The 20,813-nt window shown below is 43.1% G+C and overlaps 1 protein-coding gene across 3 annotated transcripts in view; it reads left to right on the top strand.

Annotated features, from left to right (window-relative positions):
* The window catches only part of RBM18 (RNA binding motif protein 18), a 27,544-nt gene extending 7,209 nt beyond the window's left edge, over window positions 1-20,335 (top strand). Inside the window, exons 2-6 of one of the 3 annotated variants that reach the window (XM_056541307.1) lie at window positions 529-662; window positions 764-890; window positions 7,173-7,259; window positions 8,831-8,916; window positions 18,576-20,335. In XM_056541307.1, the coding sequence (XP_056397282.1) occupies window positions 550-662; window positions 764-890; window positions 7,173-7,259; window positions 8,831-8,916; window positions 18,576-18,735 (573 nt within the window). In that variant the 5' untranslated portion in view covers window positions 529-549 and the 3' untranslated portion in view covers window positions 18,736-20,335. Of the gene's footprint in view, window positions 1-528; window positions 663-763; window positions 891-7,172; window positions 7,260-8,830; window positions 8,917-15,474; window positions 15,862-18,575 lie in introns of those variants that run through there. The other 2 variants (XM_056541306.1, XM_056541305.1) reach the window with 2 other exon arrangements.
* Window positions 20,336-20,813: the final 478 nt, after the last annotated feature.

Here is a 20,813-nt window from a genome sequence, read left to right as displayed (position 1 = left end):
GTGTAAAAAAAAAAAAAAAAAGCAAAGTGTAGGGAAAGTGGAAAATGTAGGGAAACCTTAGTAAATACCGTGGAAAATAAATTGTAGGGAATTCAAACCCACAAAGAAACCTACACAGAGGGAAAAAAAGCGATTTTTTTTTCCCATAGCAACCAATCACAGCTCAGCTTTCACTTTACCTCAGCTCATTAGCTGCGCTGTGATTGGTTGCTCTGGGAAAATCCCTCTTGCTCAAATTTATGAAACTGTGAGAGAGAAACTGGAGAGACTTTCAGAAACCAATCACAGCTCAGCTTTCACTTTACCAGAGCATGTAAGCTGAGCTGTGATTGGTCGCTGTGGAAAAGTCTCTCCAGTTTTTCTCACACAGTTTGCTAAATCTGAGCCAATATCTGCATTATAAATACGTTCTATTCATCTGAGCACTTTGTTTCTGCAAGTCCCATTGAGATGAATGAAAGACATTCCTGCAATAGATCTACATGAGTATTTGTAGTGTTAGTAACCTTCCTACACTTCTGTTCTTAGTGCTCTTTGTAGGACACTTCGATGGAGGAAGAATTAAAATCCTTACCTCTGGAGAACGCATCAATCCTTTCTGAGGGTTCTCTTCAGGATGGACATCGATTATGGATCGGGAATCTGGACCCTAAAATCACAGAGTGAGCAGAAACACTTATCAAAATATATAAAGATTTTTTTTTGTGTTATGTCCGCAGTTGCTTTGTTTTTTAACTTCTTTTCATACGTTACATTCTTTCAGGTACCATCTGTTAAAACTACTACAGAAATTTGGTAAAGTGAAGCAATTTGATTTCCTGTTTCACAAATCTGGGCCTCTGGAAGGGCAACCACGGGGCTACTGCTTTGTGAACTTTGAGACAAAGCTGGTGAGTTTATTAGGTCAGCTCTCCACTGACATTGAAAGATGCTGCAAAATACATAGACATATGAATGAAACACACATTAAATCATATATGAAACACACATTAAATCAACAAGCTGGTACATTCTAATGCCAATTCATGAGTTCCCACAATATTGTTTTCCATTAAATCTCTGTGTATGGCCAACATAAAAAGTTTGGCCAGGATTTAGGTGCTGCTTCTCTCCAGAAGTAGCAGCTCACTTGTCCATGGGCTGTGTCTGGTATAGAACCTCACTTGTCCATGGGCTGTGTCTGGTATAGAACCTCACTTGTCCATGGGCTGTGTCTGGTATAGAACCTCACTTGTCCATGGGCTGTGTCTGGTATAGAACCTCACTTGTCCATGGGCTGTGTCTGGTATAGAACCTCACTTGTCCATGGGCTGTGTCTGGTATAGAACCTCACTTGTCCATGGGCTGTGTCTGGTATAGAACCTCACCTGTCCATGGGCTGTGTCTGGTATAGAACCTCACTTGTCCATGGGCTGTGTCTGGTATAGAACCTCACTTGTCCATGGGCTGTGTCTGGTATAGAACCTCACTTGTCCATGGGCTGTGTCTGGTATAGAACCTCACCTGTCCATGGGCTGTGTCTGGTATAGAACCTCACTTGTCCATGGGCTGTGTCTGGTATAGAACCTCACCTGTCCATGGGCTGTGTCTGGTATAGAACCTCACTTGTCCATGGGCTGTGTCTGGTATAGAACCTCACTTGTCCATGGGCTGTGTCTGGTATAGAACCTCACTTGTCCATGGGCTGTGTCTGGTATAGAACCTCACTTGTCCATGGGCTGTGTCTGGTATAGAACCTCACTTGTCCATGGGCTGTGTCTGGTATAGAACCTCACTTGTCCATGGGCTGTGTCTGGTATAGAACCTCACTTGTCCATGGGCTTTGTCTGGTATAGAACCTCACTTGTCCATGGGCTGTGTCTGGTATAGAACCTCACTTGTCCATGGGCTGTGTCTGGTATAGAATTTTCACTTGTCCATAGGCTGTGTCTGGTATAGAATTTTCACTTGTCCATGGGCTGTGTCTGGTATAGAATTTTCACTTGTCCATGGGCTGTGTCTGGTATAGAATTTTCACTTGTCCATGGGCTGTGTCTGGTATAGAACCTCACTTATCCATGGGCTGTGTCTGGTATAGAACCTCACTTGTCCATGGGCTGTGTCTGGTATAGAACCTCACTTCCTCATGGGCTGTGTCTGGTATAGAACCTCACTTGTCCATGGGCTGTGTCTGGTATAGAACCTCACTTGTCTATGGGCTGTGTCTGGTATAGAACCTCACTTGTCCATGAGCTGTGTCTGGTATAGAATCTCACTTCCTCATGGGCTGTGTCTGGTATAGAACCTCACTTGTCCATGGGCTGTGTCTGGTATAGAACCTCACTTGTCCATGGGCTGTGTCTGGTATAGAATCTCACTTCCTCATGGGCTGTGTCTGGTATAGAACCTCACTTATCCATGGGCTGTGTCTGGTATAGAACCTCACTTGTCCATGGGCTGTGTCTGGTATAGAACCTCACTTGTCCATGAGCTGTGTCTGGTATAGAATCTCACTTCCTCATGGGCTGTGTCTGTTATAGAACCTCACTTATCCATGGGCTGTGTCTGGTATAGAACCTCACTTGTCCATGGGCTGTGTCTGGTATAGAACCTCACTTGTCCATGAGCTGTGTCTGGTATAGAATCTCACTTCCTCATGGGCTGTGTCTGGGATAGAACCTCACTTGTCCATGGGCTGCGTCTGGTATAGAACCTCACTTGTCCATGGGCTGTGTCTGGTATAGAGCCTCACTTCCTCATGGGCTGTGTCTGGGATAGAACCTCACTTATCCATGGGCTGTGTCTGGAATGGAACCTCACTTTTCTATGGGCTGTGTCTGGTTTAGAACCTCACTTCCTCATGGGCTGTGTCTGGTATAGAACCTCACTTATCCATGGGCTGTGTCTGGTATAGAACCTCACTTGTCCATGAGCTGTGTCTGGTATAGAATCTCACTTCCTCATGGGCTGTGTCTGGTATAGAACCTCACTTATCCATGGGCTGTGTCTGGTATAGAACCTCACTTGTCCATGGGCTGTGTCTGGTATAGAACCTCACTTGTCCATGAGCTGTGTCTGGTATAGAACCTCACTTGTCCATGGGCTGCGTCTGGTATAGAACCTCACTTGTCCATGGGCTGTGTCTGGTATAGAGCCTCACTTCCTCATGGGCTGTGTCTGGGATAGAACCTCACTTATCCATGGGCTGTGTCTGGAATGGAACCTCACTTGTCTATGGGCTGTGTCTGGTTTAGAACCTCACTTGTCCATGGGCTGTGTCTGGTATAGAACCTCACTTGTCCATGGGCTGTGTCTGGTTTAGAACCTCACTTGTCCATGGGCTGTGTCGGGTATAGAACCTCCACTTGTCCATGGGCTGTGTCGGGTATAGAACCTCCACTTGTCCATGGGCTGTGTCTGGTATAGAACCTCACATGTCCATGGGCTGTGTCTGGTATAGAACCTCACTTGTCCATGGGCTGTGTCTGGTATAGAACCTCACTTGTCCATGGGCTGTGTCTGGTATAGAATCTCACTTGTCCATGGGCTGTGTCTGGTATAGAACCTCACTTGTCCATGGGCTGTGTCTGGTATAGAATCTCACTTCCTCATGGGCTGTGTCTGTTATATAACCTCACTTGTCCATGAGCTGTGTCTGGTATAGAATCTCACTTCCTCATGGGCTGTGTCTGGTATAGAACCTCACTTATCCATGGGCTGTGTCTGGTATAGAACCTCACTTGTCCATGGGCTGTGTCTGGTATAGAACCTCACTTGTCCATGAGCTGTGTCTGGTATAGAATCTCACTTCCTCATGGGCTGTGTCTGTTATAGAACCTCACTTATCCATGGGCTGTGTCTGGTATAGAACCTCACTTGTCCATGGGCTGTGTCTGGTATAGAACCTCACTTGTCCATGAGCTGTGTCTGGTATATAACCTCACTTGTCCATGGGCTGCGTCTGGTATAGAACCTCACTTGTCCATGGGCTGTGTCTGGTATAGAGCCTCACTTCCTCATGGGCTGTGTCTGGGATAGAACCTCACTTATCCATGGGCTGTGTCTGGAATGGAACCTCACTTGTCCATGGGCTGTGTCTGGTATAGAATCTCACTTGTCCATGGGCTGTGTCTGGTATAGAATTTTCACTTGTCCATGGGCTGTGTCTGGTATAGAACCTCACTTGTCCATGGGCTGTGTCTGGTATAGAATTTTCACTTGTCTATGGGCTGTGTCTGGTATAGAACCTCACTTGTCCATGGGCTGTGTCTGGTATAGAACCTCACTTGTCCATGGGCTGTGTCTGGTATAGAACCTCACTTGTCCATGGGCTGTGTCTGGTATAGAACCTCACTTGTCCATGGGCTGTGTCTGATATAGAACCTCACTTGTCCATGGGCTGTGTCTGGTATAGAATTTTCACTTGTCCATGGGCTGTGTCTGGTATAGAACCTCACTTGTCCATGGGCTGTGTCTGATATAGAACCTCACTTGTCCATGGGCTGTGTCTGGTATAGAATTTTCACTTGTCCATGGGCTGTGTCTGGTATAGAACCTCACTTGTCCATGGGCTGTGTCTGGTATAGAATTTTCACTTGTCCATGGGCTCTGTCTGGTATAGAACCTCACTTGTCCATGGGCTGTGTCTGGTATAGAACCTCACTTGTCCATGGGCTGTGTCTGGTATAGAACCTCACTTGTCCATGGGCTGTGTCGGGTATAGAACCTCCACTTGTCCATGGGCTGTGTCTGATATAGAACCTCACTTGTCCATGGGCTGTGTCTGATATAGAACCTCACTTGTCCATGGGCTGTGTCTGGTATAGAACTTGCAATTGTTAGACATAGCCAATGGATAAGACTTTCTGAAGGGAAAAAACTGAACCATTTTTCTAACCTCCTAAACCCTCTATAATTGATAGGTCAGAACAGTAGGTCACCTTTTGTAGCCACCTGATGCAGGTGACATGGATGTCCACCCTTAATGCTGGCAGTGTTACCATCTTTTTGTTGTACTATATCGCTGGAAAACAAAGGTCCTTGTTTTAATCTCACTACTTGGCTGTTTTGTTGTAGACGCTTATGTCATAGTGTAATTGCCAGTCGGGTGAGGCTGGGTACAATATACCCACCTATAAAAAATATATTGTGTAAAGAAATCATACGGTGTAAAATATATTCTGCATAGTATGCGCAAGTTGTCACATGAGTCACAAGCACTAGAGCAGTGTTTCCCAATCAGGGTGCCTCCAGCTGTTGCCAAACTACAACTCCCAGCATGCCCGGACAGCCAAAGGCGAAGAGCTACTATGCATATTAGTTTTCTAGGAAGCATTGCATGTTATATAAGACTCCCTGTGCCAGCTTGTTGGTCCCACCAAGGAGACGCTTTCTCTACCCTCAAAATAATTATAGCAGTTCAGTGGGATAAAGGAGATGTTTGTGTTGGATATTCCCATCTTGTAATAACATCATCATTGGTGGATATCAGACCTAGCTAGCAATATATTCTCTCTTACTATGGTGAGAAAATGTCATTTTATTTGTACCTATTCCATTGAGAGTAGCAGGGGCAACACCTATTTATATGCATACAAAGCACACATAAAAGGGAATTCCCAACACCAAATGTTATCCCCCGTTCACAAGGTAAGAGACAACTAGTAGATCAGTGAAGTTTCAAGCACTGTGACCCCCACCATTCCTAAGAATGGAGGTCATTTAGCTCCTCAAACATTTGGTGCGGACAATTGACCTCCTTTGTAGAGATTGTGGGGGTCCCAGCAGTTGGACCCCTGCGAACAATTAGTTATCTTCTATACTTTGGATAGGAAATAACTTTTAATGTTGGAAATATCACACAGGGAAGTGAGGCAGTCAGGCCTGAATACAAATAACATAAAGTGTAGATCTTTCCTTTGTAATAATGCCCAATTTAAAGGGGTACTCCGGTGGAAAACTTGTAAATTACTTCTATTAGCTACTGAATACTAGAGAGGAAATTATTTTCTTTTTGGAACACAGAGCTCTCTGCTGACATCACGAGCACAGTGCTCTCTGCTGACATCTCTGTCCATTTTAGGAACTGTCCTCTGTAGTATTCAGCAGCTAATAAGTACCCCTTTAAGATAAAAAAAAATAAAAATAAAACTAGTCAGTTTATAATAAGAATTAGTTTGAAGTACCTGATGGGTTCTGTTCATTAGTTCCGATCTGTACTGAGAGAAATGAAGGGAGGCCTTATTTGACACCCTCTGAGCCTCACCCCCATCCCAAGCGACAGATGTAAACTTGTTCGATTATCAGGTGTTACAGGCTTTTATAGTAACACCCTAAATTTTGGCCTATATGTTCCTGTACCAGTGCTGTACACAGCACTCTGGCTCTTTGGCTTTGTTTTATAAATGAAGGTTATTTCAGCTTATCAGTAATATATATAGTGACAGACAGGACCACCAGTCATTACACTTAAAGTGCACCTGTCACTAAGTGTCTGTGTATAAAACCACTGGCATAGTCAAATAGAGGATTTCTATACCTTTTATATCAGCTGCTGATGCCTTTATTTAGCTAAATAAACTCCTACGCCTCACTGCATGCGCCATAATCCACATTCACAGTGAATGTGTAGAACTTCAGGTGTGTGTCAGAGAGGAAGCGGGACGCTTCCTCTCTGACACACACCTGAAGTTCTACACATTCACTGTGAATGTGTATTATGGCACATTCAGTGAGTCTGCGAGCACAGCAACCCATATTTATGGTGCATGTGTAGGACTTTAGCATGGGCGAGCCGTGTATGTCAAGGTGTGATGTCACAGCGGAGAGGCTTTGTGGCCAGGGGACACGGTTAACCCCTGGCATCACCTCTTTGACGCTCTGGACCACCATAAATGAATGAGTTGGTTTTTGTTTTTGTTTTTTTCAAGCAAAATAAGGACACCAACAGCTTATATAACTGTATGGGATGTAACATTACACTAACGTCTATTGGACTGTGCCAGCAGTTTCACATGCAAAAAATGTGCGTCAGATTCACTTTAATACACAGACTGAAGTCCAAAAAATATTTGCTATATGGTGTATGTATATGAATTTATGTATTAGGACAAGGCCTGTTACCAAGACAGATGCTGTCTGCAGTGTATGTATCCAAGCCACTGACTAAAGAAATATTATTACTTGTTTAACAGGAAGCAGAAAGGGCTATTCATTGCCTCAATGGGAAAATGGCCCTGTCTAAGAAATTGGTTGTGAGATGGGCACATGCACAGATAAAGGTAAAATCTTTAAACATATCATTATCATTGTGTTGTCTTATGAGGTTTATGAGCTGCATTGGTGGCGGTCAGTAGTGTAGATAGCGTTAAAGGGGACAGGGAAGGTAACAGCCTCGGACTCCCTAACATGGTAAAAAAAGAAAAAAAAGTCAGCATAGAGGATAAGATGTCTGATTGCGGGGGTCGCGCTGCTGAGGACCTCCACGATCTCGGCTGCGGCACCCCAGACAGCTCTGTGCCAGATGACTGGCTATGTGGGGCGCAGGCTTGTCAAGGCCACGCCCCGCTCGTGACGTCACGGTTACACCCCTCAATGCAAGTCTATGGGAGGGGGGTAACGTCCGTCACACCCCCTCCCATAGACTTGCATTGAGAGGGCGTGACTGTGATGTCTCGAGTCTTCGGCGCTGCACCCGGCGCTCTAAGCGAACGCCTGGTGCAGCAGGGAGACCGCGGGGGTTCCCCAGTGCGGGACCCTGCGATCAGATATTGTATCCCCTACCATTTGGATAGGTAATAAGATGTCTAGGGGCAGAGTACCCCTTTAAAGGGGTATTTCAGGAAAAAAACTTTTATATCAACTGGCTCCAGAAAGGTAAACAGATTTGTTAATTACTTCTATTAAAAAATCTTAATCCTTTCAATAATTATCAGCTGCTGAAGTTGAGTTGTTGTTTTCTGTCTGGCAACAGTGCTCTTTGCTGACATCTCTGCTTGTCTCGGGAACTGCACAGAGTAGAAGAGGTTTGCTATGGGGATTTGCTTCTAAACTGGGTGGTTCCCAAGACACGTGTCATCAGAGAGAACAACTCAACTTTATCAGCTCATAAGTACTGAAAGGATTAACATTTTTTTTATAGAAGTAATTTACAAATCGGTTTAACTTTCTGGAGCCAGTTGATATGTATAAAAAAAAGTTTGTTTTTTTTCCTGGATAACCCATTTAAGGGTGGTCTAAGTCGGATAGAGAAGAAAAGGGAAAGTGATAGACTCCAGATAGAGAAGGCGCCCCCTGTAGTCACTGTAACTACATTGTAATAACTTAAAACTAATTAGGAAGCACCCTTGAAATTATAAACAATAATTTCTGATTGGGGGCCCACATATGTGTTTTGTCCCCCTACTTATGCCTGACTGTCCTGCAGCTCGGATTCCTACATAGTCCACATTGTTGTTCTAACTAGAGATGAGCGAAATTACAGTAAATTCGATTCGTCACGAACTTCTCGGCTCGTCAGTTGCTGACTTTTCCTGCGTAAATTAGTTCAGCCTTCAGGTGCTCTGGTGGGCTGGAAAAGGTGGATACAGTCCTAGGAAAGAGTCTCCTAGGACTGTATCCACCTTTTCCAGCCCACCGGAGCACCGGAAAGCTGAAAACTAATTTATGCAGGAAAAGTCAGCAACTGCCGAGCGGAGAAGTTCGTGACGAATCGAATTTACTGTAAGTTCGCTCATCTCTAGTTCTAACCTATGGATATATTGCTGGAAACCCTTTAAAATGAAGCTATAACAATCATCCTGATTTCACCTAACATGGTTAATTGTGATGAATTTCTTCTCATCTCTTCCAGAAATATGATAATTATAAAAGTGAAAAGGTCCTGCCAATAAGTCTGGAACCATCCACAAGCACAGAACAAACTCAGTCCACCCTAAGGTAACTTTTTCGTGTTTTTATACATAGCATACGCATGCACGTAATGTCATCAGAAGGGCGGTGATGGGCATTGTTGTCCAAGCAGTAATGTTGAGTATATAAGGCCTACTCCATATCCAGTGAAGAGAAGCTCCATTTTTCTGCTTTTATACATATAACATTTATTTTCTATAGAGAAAAGCAACTTTCTAACTCACTTTGTGTATACATTTCACTGCATTTTTCAAAGTTCATGGTCGCAATAAACATTCTTGCAAATAGCCAGAGGCTGAAGACCCCTATAGGTGTAAAACACTTAAAGGGTACCTCTCATCAAAAAAAAACTTTTGATATATTATAGATTAATGTATGCAGAACAACTTTACAATTGCATGTTATTAAAAAATATGCTTCTTTCTATTTAATTTTTCACTTTGAAGAAATGACCACTAGGGGTCTCCCTACCAGTCCTGGCAGCAAGCATTTCAGACTCATGCTGGAGTCCTAAACACTACGAGCTGCCTGTCTGCTTTGTTCACGAAGGAGAACACTCAGAGCTGCCAGCCTGCTTTGTTCACAGCCTGTTTGGCTGTGAACAAAGCAGGCTGGCAGCTTTGAGTGTTTAGGACTCCAGCATGAGTCAGAAATGTTTGCGGGCGGGACTGATCGGGAAAAATACAATAGAAAGAAGCATATTTTTCATTAACATGCTATTGGAAAGTTATTCAACATTCATTAATCTAAAATATATCAAAAGTTTATTTGATGAGGGGTACCCTTTAAAACAGCTGAAGAGTCCCCAATTGTGTCCACTCTTGGCAATTCTCTGTGAACTAAACGCTTTGGTCTGCAGACGGATTGTTTTGTTCACCCTAATACTATGGGACAAATGTTTTTTGAAAACTGTATAATCTTTAGATCAGTGTTTTCAAACCAGGGTGCCTCCAGCTGTTGCAAAACTACAACTCCCAGCATGCCCGGACAGCCGTTGGCTGTCCGGGCATGCTGGGAGTTGTAGTTTTGCAACAGCTGGAGGCACCCTGGTTTGAAAACACTGTTTTGGACAGATTTGTCACAGTGACTCAGGCTATTTTATAGGTTTTGATGTATCTGTAGAGTGGCTAGTGTAAGTTTAGACCAACTATAAGCTAAGAGGTATTCTCATCTTGGGTTTTCATCTTCCCGGCTCGCTGGAGGTGGTTGGGAAGCCGAAAACAGCTGAAGCAGGTGAGTTCCACAATCTACTTTAAAGAGATACTCAACTGGAAAACATTTTTTTATTTTTTTTAAAAAAAATTTTATGAACTGGTGCCAGAAAGTTAAACAGATTTGTAAATTATTTGATTTAAAGGATGCCTACACCTCAAGGACAGTGTTCACATTAGAAATGATTTAATGGCTGAGACCGTGCTTCAATTATAAACAAAGATTTATTAAAAGTACAGACTAAAAAGTTTCCCTCACAGGGCCCTTGTGGGGGAAATAGCAATTTTAAACACTTATCTACTGCAATAAATGAAATATAATTGTGGAGAACATTAAAATAGATTACAATTAGCAATATATTGCAGTGTGACCGATAGTCCGGCAGTTTGATCCGGAAAGCTATATAAAATTGTCCAGCAAATTAAGGGTAGGTATCCCAGATGTATATCGTACTGTAAGATATAATTATATTACCAGAAAGTTAGAGGAATCTTGGTCCCGCTGCGATGGGCTGCTCTGTAAGCGCTTGCATGCGCCGGCACGACTGGTTCAGATGGCCCTCGAACCCGATGTTTGACGTGCTATGTCTGCAGTGGTCCGGAGGTATCCGTAATGGATGGCTCTCGCTGGATTACCTCGTGATAGTAGCGTCCGACGTCAAGGGTCAGCGGCACACGCTGGCAGTGGACGAGATGGATCACAGGATCAGCAGCTCTCCCGGCAGCAGGCGGACCTCAGCTACTGAGGAAGGGGTCGAGTACCTTACTTTCAAGCACCCCGAAACGCGTTTAGCCACTTCTTCATGCAGAGAGACCGACATATAGACTCTTATCCAAACCAGCAATAATCATCTCACGCTACAAGAAACCGGGTGCCACCGGTATCGCTTACCATTGCTGAGGTCTACCATTGTTGAGGTCCGCCTGCTGCCGGGAGAGCTGCCGATCCTGTGATCCATCTCGTCCACTGCCAGTGTGTGCCGCTGACCCTTGACGTCCGACGCTACTATCACGAAATAATCCAGGGAGAGCCATCCATTACGGATACCTCCAGACCACTACAGACATAGAATGTCAAACATCGGGTTCGAGGGCCATCTGAACCAGTCGTGCCGGCGCATGCAAGCGCTTACAGAGCAGCCCATCGCAGCGGGACCAAGATTCCTCAAACTTTCTGGTAATATAATGATATCTTACAGCACGATATACATCTGGGATACCTACCCTTCATTTGCTGGACAATTTTATATAGCTAATCAAACTGCCGGACTATCGGTCACACTGCAATATATTGCTAATTGTAATATATTTGTAATATATTTTAATGTTCTCCACAATTATATTTTATTTATTGCAGTAGATAAGTGTTTCAAATTGCTATTTCCCCCACAAGGGCCCTGTGAGGGAAACTTTTTAGTCTGTACTTTTAATAAATCTTTGTTTATAATTGAAGCACGGTCTCAGCCATTAAATCATTTCTAATGTGAACACTGTCCTTGAGGTGTAGGCATCCTTTAAATCAAATATATGTTATTTTTTTCATATACACCTAGGGAATAGGTGTTTTTCAGCCTACTTTACCTCGGCCAGTATATAATTGTGAGCTGTACTACCCACTTTTTTGTCCAGATTTGTAAATTACTTCTATTTTAAAAATCGTAATCCATCCAGTACTTATCAGCTTCTGTATGCTCTAGAGGAAGTTCTTTTCTTTTTGAATTTCCTTTCTGTCTGACCACAGTGCTCTCTGCTGACACCTCTGTCCATGTCAGGAACTGTCCAGAGTAAAGCAAATCCCCATTTCAAAAAGAAAATAATTTCCTCTTTAGTATACAGCAGCTGATATGTACTGGAAGGATTAAGATTTTTAAATAGAAGTAATTTATAAATCTGTTTAACTTTCTGGCACCAGTTGAATGAGAAACAATGTTTTCCAGTGGAGTACCCCTTCAACACCCAATGACTCCAATGTAGCTCTCAGGGCTATATTCTTTGCACAACACCTATTAAATCAGTGGGAGCTACTAAAATTGTGTAACCTGCCTGCTCTGGTTGTTTTCTGCTTTCCAACCTCCTCCAGCAGCTGCAAACAGGCCATGCCCACTTTTACCAGAGCTAAGCCCCTTTGCCAAGCAAGTGTTTAAAGGGGTATTCCAGGTAAAGCCTTTTTTTTATTTTTTTATATCAGCTGGCTCCAGAAAGTTAAACAGATTTGTAAATTACTTCTATGCAAAAAATCTTAATCCTTCCAATAATTATCAGCTGCTGAAGTTGAGTTGTTCTTTTCTGTCTGGCAACAGTGCTCTCTACTGACATCTCTGCTTGTCTCGGGAACTGCACAGAGTAGAAGAGGTTTGCTATGGGGATTTGCTTCTAAGCTGGGCGGTTCCCGAGACACATGTCATCAGAGAGCACTTAGACAGAAAAGAACAAATCAACTTCGGCAGCTCATAAGTACTGAAAGGATTAAGATTTTTTAATAGAAGTAATTTACAAATCTGTTTAACTTTCTGGAGCCAGTTGGTATATAAAAAAAAAAAGTTTTTTCCTGGATAAGGCTGCATTCACACTTCTTTTTACATTACGGGTGCCGGATCCGGCTGGGAGAGGGGCAACCCAGGCTCTCCAGTACCCCAGCCAGACCAGTGCTGAACTCCATTTACTTTAATGAGCTGACCGGAGTCAAACGGTGACTCCGATCTTCTCATTTTTGACCTGTATGCGGTTTCCTGACCGGACCTAAAACCGTAGTATACTACGGTTTTAGGTCTGGTCCCAAAACCGTATACGGGTCAAAAATGAGCCGACCGGAGTCACCGTTTCACTCCGGTCAGCTCATTAAAGCAAATGGAATTCAGCGCTGGTCTGGCTGGGGTACTGGAGAGCCTGGGTTGCCCCTCCCCCATGCACTCTGGTGCATTTTTAAAAGCAAATTGGCCCCATTGTATTCAAGTAGAGACATTTGGGAGAGACATTTGGCTACAATAGATAAAATTGTAGCAAACACTCATCTGTGAGAAGTAATACGTCTGTAAAACATGGAAAAGAATTGAAATACATTGAGGAGATCTTTACTAAGACTGGTGTTTTTTATATACCAGTCTTAACCCATATATAATTCGAGTAAAATACACAGTCTAATTTTGTAAAAATAAATTTGGCACCTCTATGACCGTCCCTACACCAGAATTTGAATCTAAGCCTGCTATGAGCAGTGAATTTGGGCTATCATTTGGAGTAATGTATAGTGAAAAGCGTTAGACCAATGTAGATCATGCCCCCTTGTGATTAACCACGCCCACTTTCTGCAAGACTTTGAAAAGAGGCAAGAAATATCATTTTTAACTTTTTCAATGCCACCAAACTGGCACAGGTCACGTATTTAATCCCCCTCTAAAACGGTTTAAAATTGTATAAGTTTTCATTCTACTTTTTTTTTATTATTTACAGAAAACGCCACAATTAGATTCCTGTTGTGGAATAGTGTTATGTTGTAGTAATCTAATTTCCACACAATGTATTTTGTGAACATGTTGCCCCCTACTCAGAGAATGGCATGCTGCTGGTCACATAGAAGGGAGGAACACATGGCTGTAGGATAAGACCACACAGGGTTTGTTTGTAGTTTGTCACCATGGAGAGACACAACTCTGCATAGAAGCTCTATACAAAAATTGTGAGCTACTTCTTGTTAAAGGGGTTCTCCCGTGGAATACTTTTTTTTTATTTTTTATTTTTATCAACTGGTGCCAGAGAGTTAAACAGATTAGTAAATCACTTCTATAAAAAAATCTTAATCCTTCCAATACATTTTATGGGCTGTATACTACAGAGGAAATGCTTTTCTTTTTGGATTTCTCTGATGTCACGACCACAATGCTCTCTGCTGACCTCTGCTGTCCATTTTTTTAACTGTCCAGAGCAGGAGAAAATTCCCCATAGCAAACATATGCTGCTCTGGACAGTTCCTAAAATGGACAGCAGAGAGCACTGTGGTCGTGACTGAAGAGAAATCCAAAAAGAAAAGCATTTCCTCTGTAGTATACAGCCCATAAAATGTATTGGAAGGATTAAGATTTTTTAATAGAAGTAATTTACAAATCTGTTAAATTTTCCGGCACCAGTTGATTTAAAAAAAAAAAAATTTTTGTTTTCCACGGGAGTACCCCTTTAAGACATTTTTGTATCTGAGATACATTTGGGCCCTTCCAAGATAACCCTATTTATGTAATATGCAAATACCTTTGCTTTAAAGGGGTACTCTACTGGAAAAAATGAAATATTTCCATAAAATTGTGCCAGTAAGTTACACAGATTTGTAAATGACTTCTGTTTAACATTTTTAACCCTTCCAGTGCTTATTAGCTGCTGTATGCTCCACAGGAAGTTATTTTCTTTTTGAATGTCCTTTCTGTCTGACCACAGTGCTCTCTGCTGACACCTCTGTCCATGTCTGGAACTGTCCAGAGTAGAAGCAAATCCCCATAGCAAACCTCTCCTGCTCTGGACAGTTCCTGACATGGACAGAGGTGTCAGCAGAGAGCACTGTGGACAAGACAGAAAGGAAATTTAAAAAAGAAAAGAACTTCCTGTGGGAAGCATACAGCAGCTGATGAGTACTGGAAGGGTTAAGATTTTTACATAGAAGTAATTTATAAATTCCAGAGTCCATGTTCCTTGACAATTGTTTATAGCAGTGTTTCCCAACCAGGGTGCCTGCAGCTGTTGCAAAACTACAAATCCCAGCATGCCCGGACAGCCGAAGGCTGTCCGGGCAAGCTGGGAGTTGTAGTTTTGCAACAGCTGGAGGCACCCTGGTTGGAAAACACTGGTTTATAGGCAACCCATGCCACCCTTTGGTCCATATAGTGATCCAGAGAGTACAGAGAAGCTTTTCAATGAGCGGGAGGTCCTTAAATAAACAAGTGCCTCAGTCTTTCTGCGGATCCTGTTAGGCACATGGGTAATACACTGATCAAACAACCTGTGTGTTTCTAAGTGGTCAGGAAATGGAAGGGCAAATGTAGTCTACTAGCCCGAGGCAGCAGGCTGGGCCACGAAAGGTTAAACTGATTGATTGAGCTCCGATTTGAGCGCTGTTGCTTTAACAGGAAGCTGCATTACTCTGGGGAGCAGCAATGAACTGTAGGGCTGGAGTATAAAGGTCAGACGTGGAGCAATCAGGGATAAAAGGCGAATATCATGTTGTCTGCTCTATCGGGGTACTATTTCATGTCCCTGACAAATCAACTCATTGGACTGTATAAGAATTATAAACTTGTGCATATGATAAACAGATTTTTATTTTTTTTATTTTATGTTTTTTATATTTTTAAAGGTAAGAAGAAACATGTGAATTTTATTTCTTTTTCAGTTTTGAAGTCAAATCTTGCGTTTGCTTGCACCCCATAAGGTTGTGTTCCGATGACCCAATTTTTCCGGAGCAGAAGCCACTTTCTATGTCGCAGATCTGGACAAACATTTTGCTCCACATTTTTATTTATTTATTTATTTTTGGAGCAAAATTCCATCCGGGCTTCTGGATGGTGGTTTGTCGAACTGAGAAGGCAACAACGGGACATGGGTATAACGTGGAATTTTACTTTGTGAACATAACCCAAGGCAGAGTCTCACAGTTTCCTATTTAGGCAAGGGAAATGTTATGAATTGAAGCAATAAAACAAAATTTGAAAAAACGGACCTACTATTTAATCGCTCCAAATATGTTAAAGGGGTTATCCAGGAAAAAACTTTTTTTATATATATCAACTGGCTCCAGAAAGTTAAACAGATTTGTAAATTACTTTTATTAAAAAAATCTTAATCCTTCCAGTACTTATTAGCTGCTGAATACTACAGAGGAAATTTTCTTTTTGGAACACAGTGCTCTCTGCTGACATCACGAGCACAGTGCTCTCTGCTGACATCTCTGTCCGTTTTAAGAACTGTCCAGAGCAGCATATGTTTGTTATGGGGATTTTCTCCTACTCTGGACAGTTCTTAAAATGGACAGAGATGTCAGCAGAGAGCACTGTGGTCATGATGTCAGCAGAGAGCTCTGTGTTCCAAACAGAAAATCATTTCCTCTGTAGTATTCAGCAGCTAATAAGTCCTGGAAGGATTAAGATTTTTTTTAATAGAAGTAATTTACAAATCTAACTTTCTTGCACCAGTTAATTTAATTTCCACCGGAGTACCCCTTTAAAGTATACGGCATTCCATTTTTGCAACTATTTAAGTATTAAAGTGTTAAGTTAAAAAAAATTTGTAAAAAATAAATAAATAATTAACATTTTTGTGTAAACAGCTCCGATGCAGGCCTATGGGGAGAGATTTATCAAGACCTGTCTGGAAAAGGAGTGGTGCAGTTGCCCATAGCAACCTATCAGATTGCTTCTTTCATTTTTAAAAAGGCATTCCTGAAGGACAGTGGTGTCAAACTGTGGCCCTCCAGATGTTGCAAAACTTCAACTCCCAGCATGCCCGGACAGCCGTTGGCTGTTCAGGCATGCTGAGAGTTGAAGTTTTGCAACATCTGGAGGGCCACAGTGTGAGACCACTGCTGTAGGATGACTGAACCTAAATGGGGATGTCTCCGATCAACAAATCCTATTAGAAAATATAGGGGGAGATTTATCAAAACCTTTGCAGAGGAAAAGTTGACCAGTCACCCATAACAACCAATCCGATGGCTTCTCTCATTTTTAAAGAGGTCTGTGAAATATGAAAGAAGCAATCTGATTGCTATAGGCAACTGCACCACTCTTCCTCTACACATATTTTGATAAATCTCCCCCTATATACCCTGTGTGGATTCTGGTCCTGGAGTCTTATTTATTTATTTTAAGGGGTATTCCAGTAAAAAAAACTTTTTTTTTCATATGAACTGGCTTCAGAAAGTTAATCAGATTTGTAAATGACTTCTATTAAACAATCTTAATCCTTCCAGTACTTATCAGCTGCTGAAGTTGAGTTGTTGTTTTCTGTCTAATCACAGGGCTCTCTGCTGACACCTCTGTCTGTCTCAGAAACTGTCCTGAGCAGGAAAGGTTTGCTATGGGGATTTGCTCCTACTCTGGACAGTTCCTGAGACAGAGGACATGGTAAAAAGAACAAAAAAATGGGGTGCGTTCCAGTGTAGTATTGCGGGATCAAGTGAATATGACCCACCACCACACCTATTGTGTCTTACTAACCAGCAGAATTGTGCAACAGAGCAGGCACAACACTGTGATGGGTTTAGCCTCCATGCAGGCCCGTCGCTAAAGGACAGGCAAACCAAGCAATTGCTTGGGGCCCTAAGCAGAGCCGGTGCTTGTTGTGCTTCCTATAAGGCTGCAGCGCTCTATAGAGAGCCTCAAGCGGCTGCCGCACTCCTGGTCACCTCCCGAGTTCCTCCCCTTCCCTGTAGCGTGGCCGAGCTCCTCCTCCTCCTGGCTGTCAGTCAGTCAGGCTGGGTACCGTGCGGTACAGGAGCAGGGCCAGACTGGCCATCGGGCAAACCGGGCCATCCTCCTGCCCCTATCCCTGTTCGGCAGCTCGCCCTGTCAGCCGTCCGGGTCAGCAGTGCAAGAGCCTGGAGCGGGAGGCAGAGACTAAAGCCGCTCGGCCTCCAGCTCCTATTTTTGTGCCTGGTTCACATGTAGTTGCCTCAGTCAGGACGTCCCTGCCCCCCAGTTAAGTGCTGTACAGCTACGCGTGTCGGCCTCATATTGTCTTTCGCTCACGTCATGCTCCCAAAATTCAAGGGCCGGCGTTACTACGTCCTGACAGCGGCCTTAGGTATTCTGAGAGCGTGACGTGAGCGAACATCATTACCGCGCGTAGCTGTGCAAGCCCTTATCTGGGGAAGGTTCTGAATTCCCATCAACTGCAGAGGTAACAGCTGGGGGGGGGGGGTCTAATCTAGGGGTACTGTGGGTGAACTTAAACTGTATGGCTATGCCATGGTTCCTGTAGGCTTTGTGTGCGTACGTTGGGGAGGGTGGGGCCCTCCATTGCTATTTTGCTTGGGGCCCCCAAATTCTTTCAAATGACCCTGCCTCCATGTGCCACAATGCATGGGAGACACTGCAGGACGCATCAGATTTAATTCATTGTGGACCTGAGGAAGGCGCGTGCCAGTGCCGAAACGCGTTGTCCTGTACCTTTTATTCTAATAAACCATCCTGTGAATCTGTGGCATCCACAGTCCTTTCCTTGCAAGCAGTAGCACTTTACCGCTTCCTCAGTTTTGTCTGTTTTATCCTGAGACAGACAGAGGTGTCAGCAGAGAGCACTGTGGTCAGACAGAAAAGAACAACTCAACCTCAGCAACTGATAAGTACTGGAAGGATTAAGATTTTTTTTATAGAAGTAATTTACAAATCTGTTTAACTTTCTGGAGCCAGTTGATCTGAAAACAAAAAAAAAAATTTTTCACTGGTGTACCCCTTTAACCTAGAAGTTTGTATTTACCTCTCTCCTTTGCTACAGTGTCAGTGCGAAGATTAAAGCAATCGAAGCAAAACTGAAGATGATGGCAGAGAACCCAGACCATGACCTACCCGGCCAGCCAGCCTACTCTTATTTTAAGGCTTCTGAGAAGAAAAGGAGCACACCATATTCCAGAACGTCATGGAAAACGAAGCGATGACATCACCGATTCTCCCGTTTCTTACGGAGCTCCTCAGACTCTGAGCACACCCCCCCCCCCCCCCCCCCTCAATGTATAGACCCTGTAATATTGTTAATCCTAATAACACAGACCTCATGAAATCCTTTTCCTTGCAGACTTACATTTTCCAGAATGGAGAGCAGAGATTGGATGGTTGGTGGTCTTGCATTCTCCTATGTGTTATTCTTTTAACTATATAAACATTTGTTGTGTGTGTTTTTATTTTATTCCTAAAAAACAAACATACAGTACGAGATGTATTATACTACTTTTTTTTTTTTTTTTAAATACCGCAGTCTGCTATTCTTCCTGTCAACAACATCTGAAATCTTTTGCACCCCATTATGGGTCAGTGGGCTTTGGTGAAAAGCGGATCCTTTTTAACCGCCATGGTGCTAGTGTGAACAGAATCTTATAGGAATTGACATCCTGGAGGATTTCTAGAAAATGTGCAATTGGCTGGAAACAGACCGAAAAGTTCACTGGTTTCAAGCAGCGTTCACATAAGAGTCTGGATCAAGCCATAAATTATGACCATAGGAGCGATTGCGTGTAAATAACGGTGCACAACACTTCCAGATTGGTGCAACGGCTCTAGTAGCAATCATGATAATTGCAAACAGGACCTGGCACATGAAGTATTTGAGCAATTTTCTTCTATAATCTTAACATAACTGCACATTAAACTGTAAAGTTCAGTTATTAACTAAATCTTGCTTGGCCCACCAGTTCTTTAATCTGGTGGGTGGAGGGTGAAAAGAGACAGGTCCATGGCCAATCAGAAGAGCTGATAGAACACACTTTGTTGTACAGTGATCCCTCAACTTACAATGGCCTCAACATACAATAGTTTCAACATACAATGTTTTTTTCTGAATCATCGTAACTTGAAACCAGACTCAACATACAATGCTACGGACAGTCCAGATCTGTGAAACGTGTCACAACTGGAGGAACTGACCAATCAGAATGGGCATTTTACTGGTAAATCACCTCTATTACTGAAGTGCCTGCACTGACTGGTGTCTGGTAGCGCCCCCTACAGTACAGGGAGGAACGACATGTTATGTACTACTCCTTACCTGTGCCAGGGTTAGCTGCTCCTTAAGACACCAAGTAAGGGTGGCTCCATTTGGGACACTGTGTGTTCTGTATAGGATCCTGAAGAAGCTCCTGTCCTCTACATAAACCATTGTTTCCCAACCAGGGTGCCTCCAGCTGTTGCAAAACTACAACTCCCAGCATTGCCGGACAGCCAACGGCTGTCCGGGCATGCTGGGAGTTGTAGCTTTGCAACAGCTGGAGGCACCCTGGTTGGGAAACACTGACATAGACAGTGATTTACATCTCCCAGCAGATCTTTCTTTCTTTTATATGTAAGGATTTGCTTTATCTGTATTAGTTATCTACTTATTTTTCTTTAATCCTCACTTTTTCCTATTTTTTGGATGACATTTTGGGGCTTCAGAACCAATTACCAGGTTTCCATAGAGTTATGGTCTCAACATACAATGGTTTCAACTAGAGATGAGCGAACTTACAGTAAATTCGATTCGTCACGAACTTCTCGGCTCGGCAGTTGATGACTTATCCTGCGCAAATTAGTTCAGTATTCAGGTGCTCCGGTGGGCTGGAAAAGATGGATACATTCCTAGGAAAGAGTCTCCTAGGACTGTATCCACCTTTTCCAGCCCACCGGAGCACCTGAAAGCTGAACTAATTTATGCATGAAAAGTCTTCAACTGCCGAGCCGAGAAGTTCGCGAAGAATCGAATTTACTGTAAGTTCGCTCATCTCTAGTTTCAACATACAATGGTCGTCCTGGAACCGATTAATATTGTAACTTGAGGGACCACTGTATATGGAAAAGATCCATAGAAGACATGTCAACTTTTAAAACCTTCTAATATTTGTAAAGAAAGGTAATGTCCAGCGCTTGACTCAGGAACGATTCGTTATTGATACGCCAGGATAGACATACAGGCACACGATACAAAGTGACGCGTTTCGGGTTGCACTATAAAGCTTTAGTCATGGTATGACTAAGGCTTTATAGT

Source organism: Hyla sarda, chromosome 9 (genome assembly GCF_029499605.1).
Source record: "Hyla sarda isolate aHylSar1 chromosome 9, aHylSar1.hap1, whole genome shotgun sequence".
Lineage (NCBI taxonomy): Eukaryota > Metazoa > Chordata > Amphibia > Anura > Hylidae > Hyla > Hyla sarda.
The sequence above is the reverse complement of the archived record's forward strand: the minus strand, read 5'-3'. Positions and strand labels throughout refer to the sequence as shown.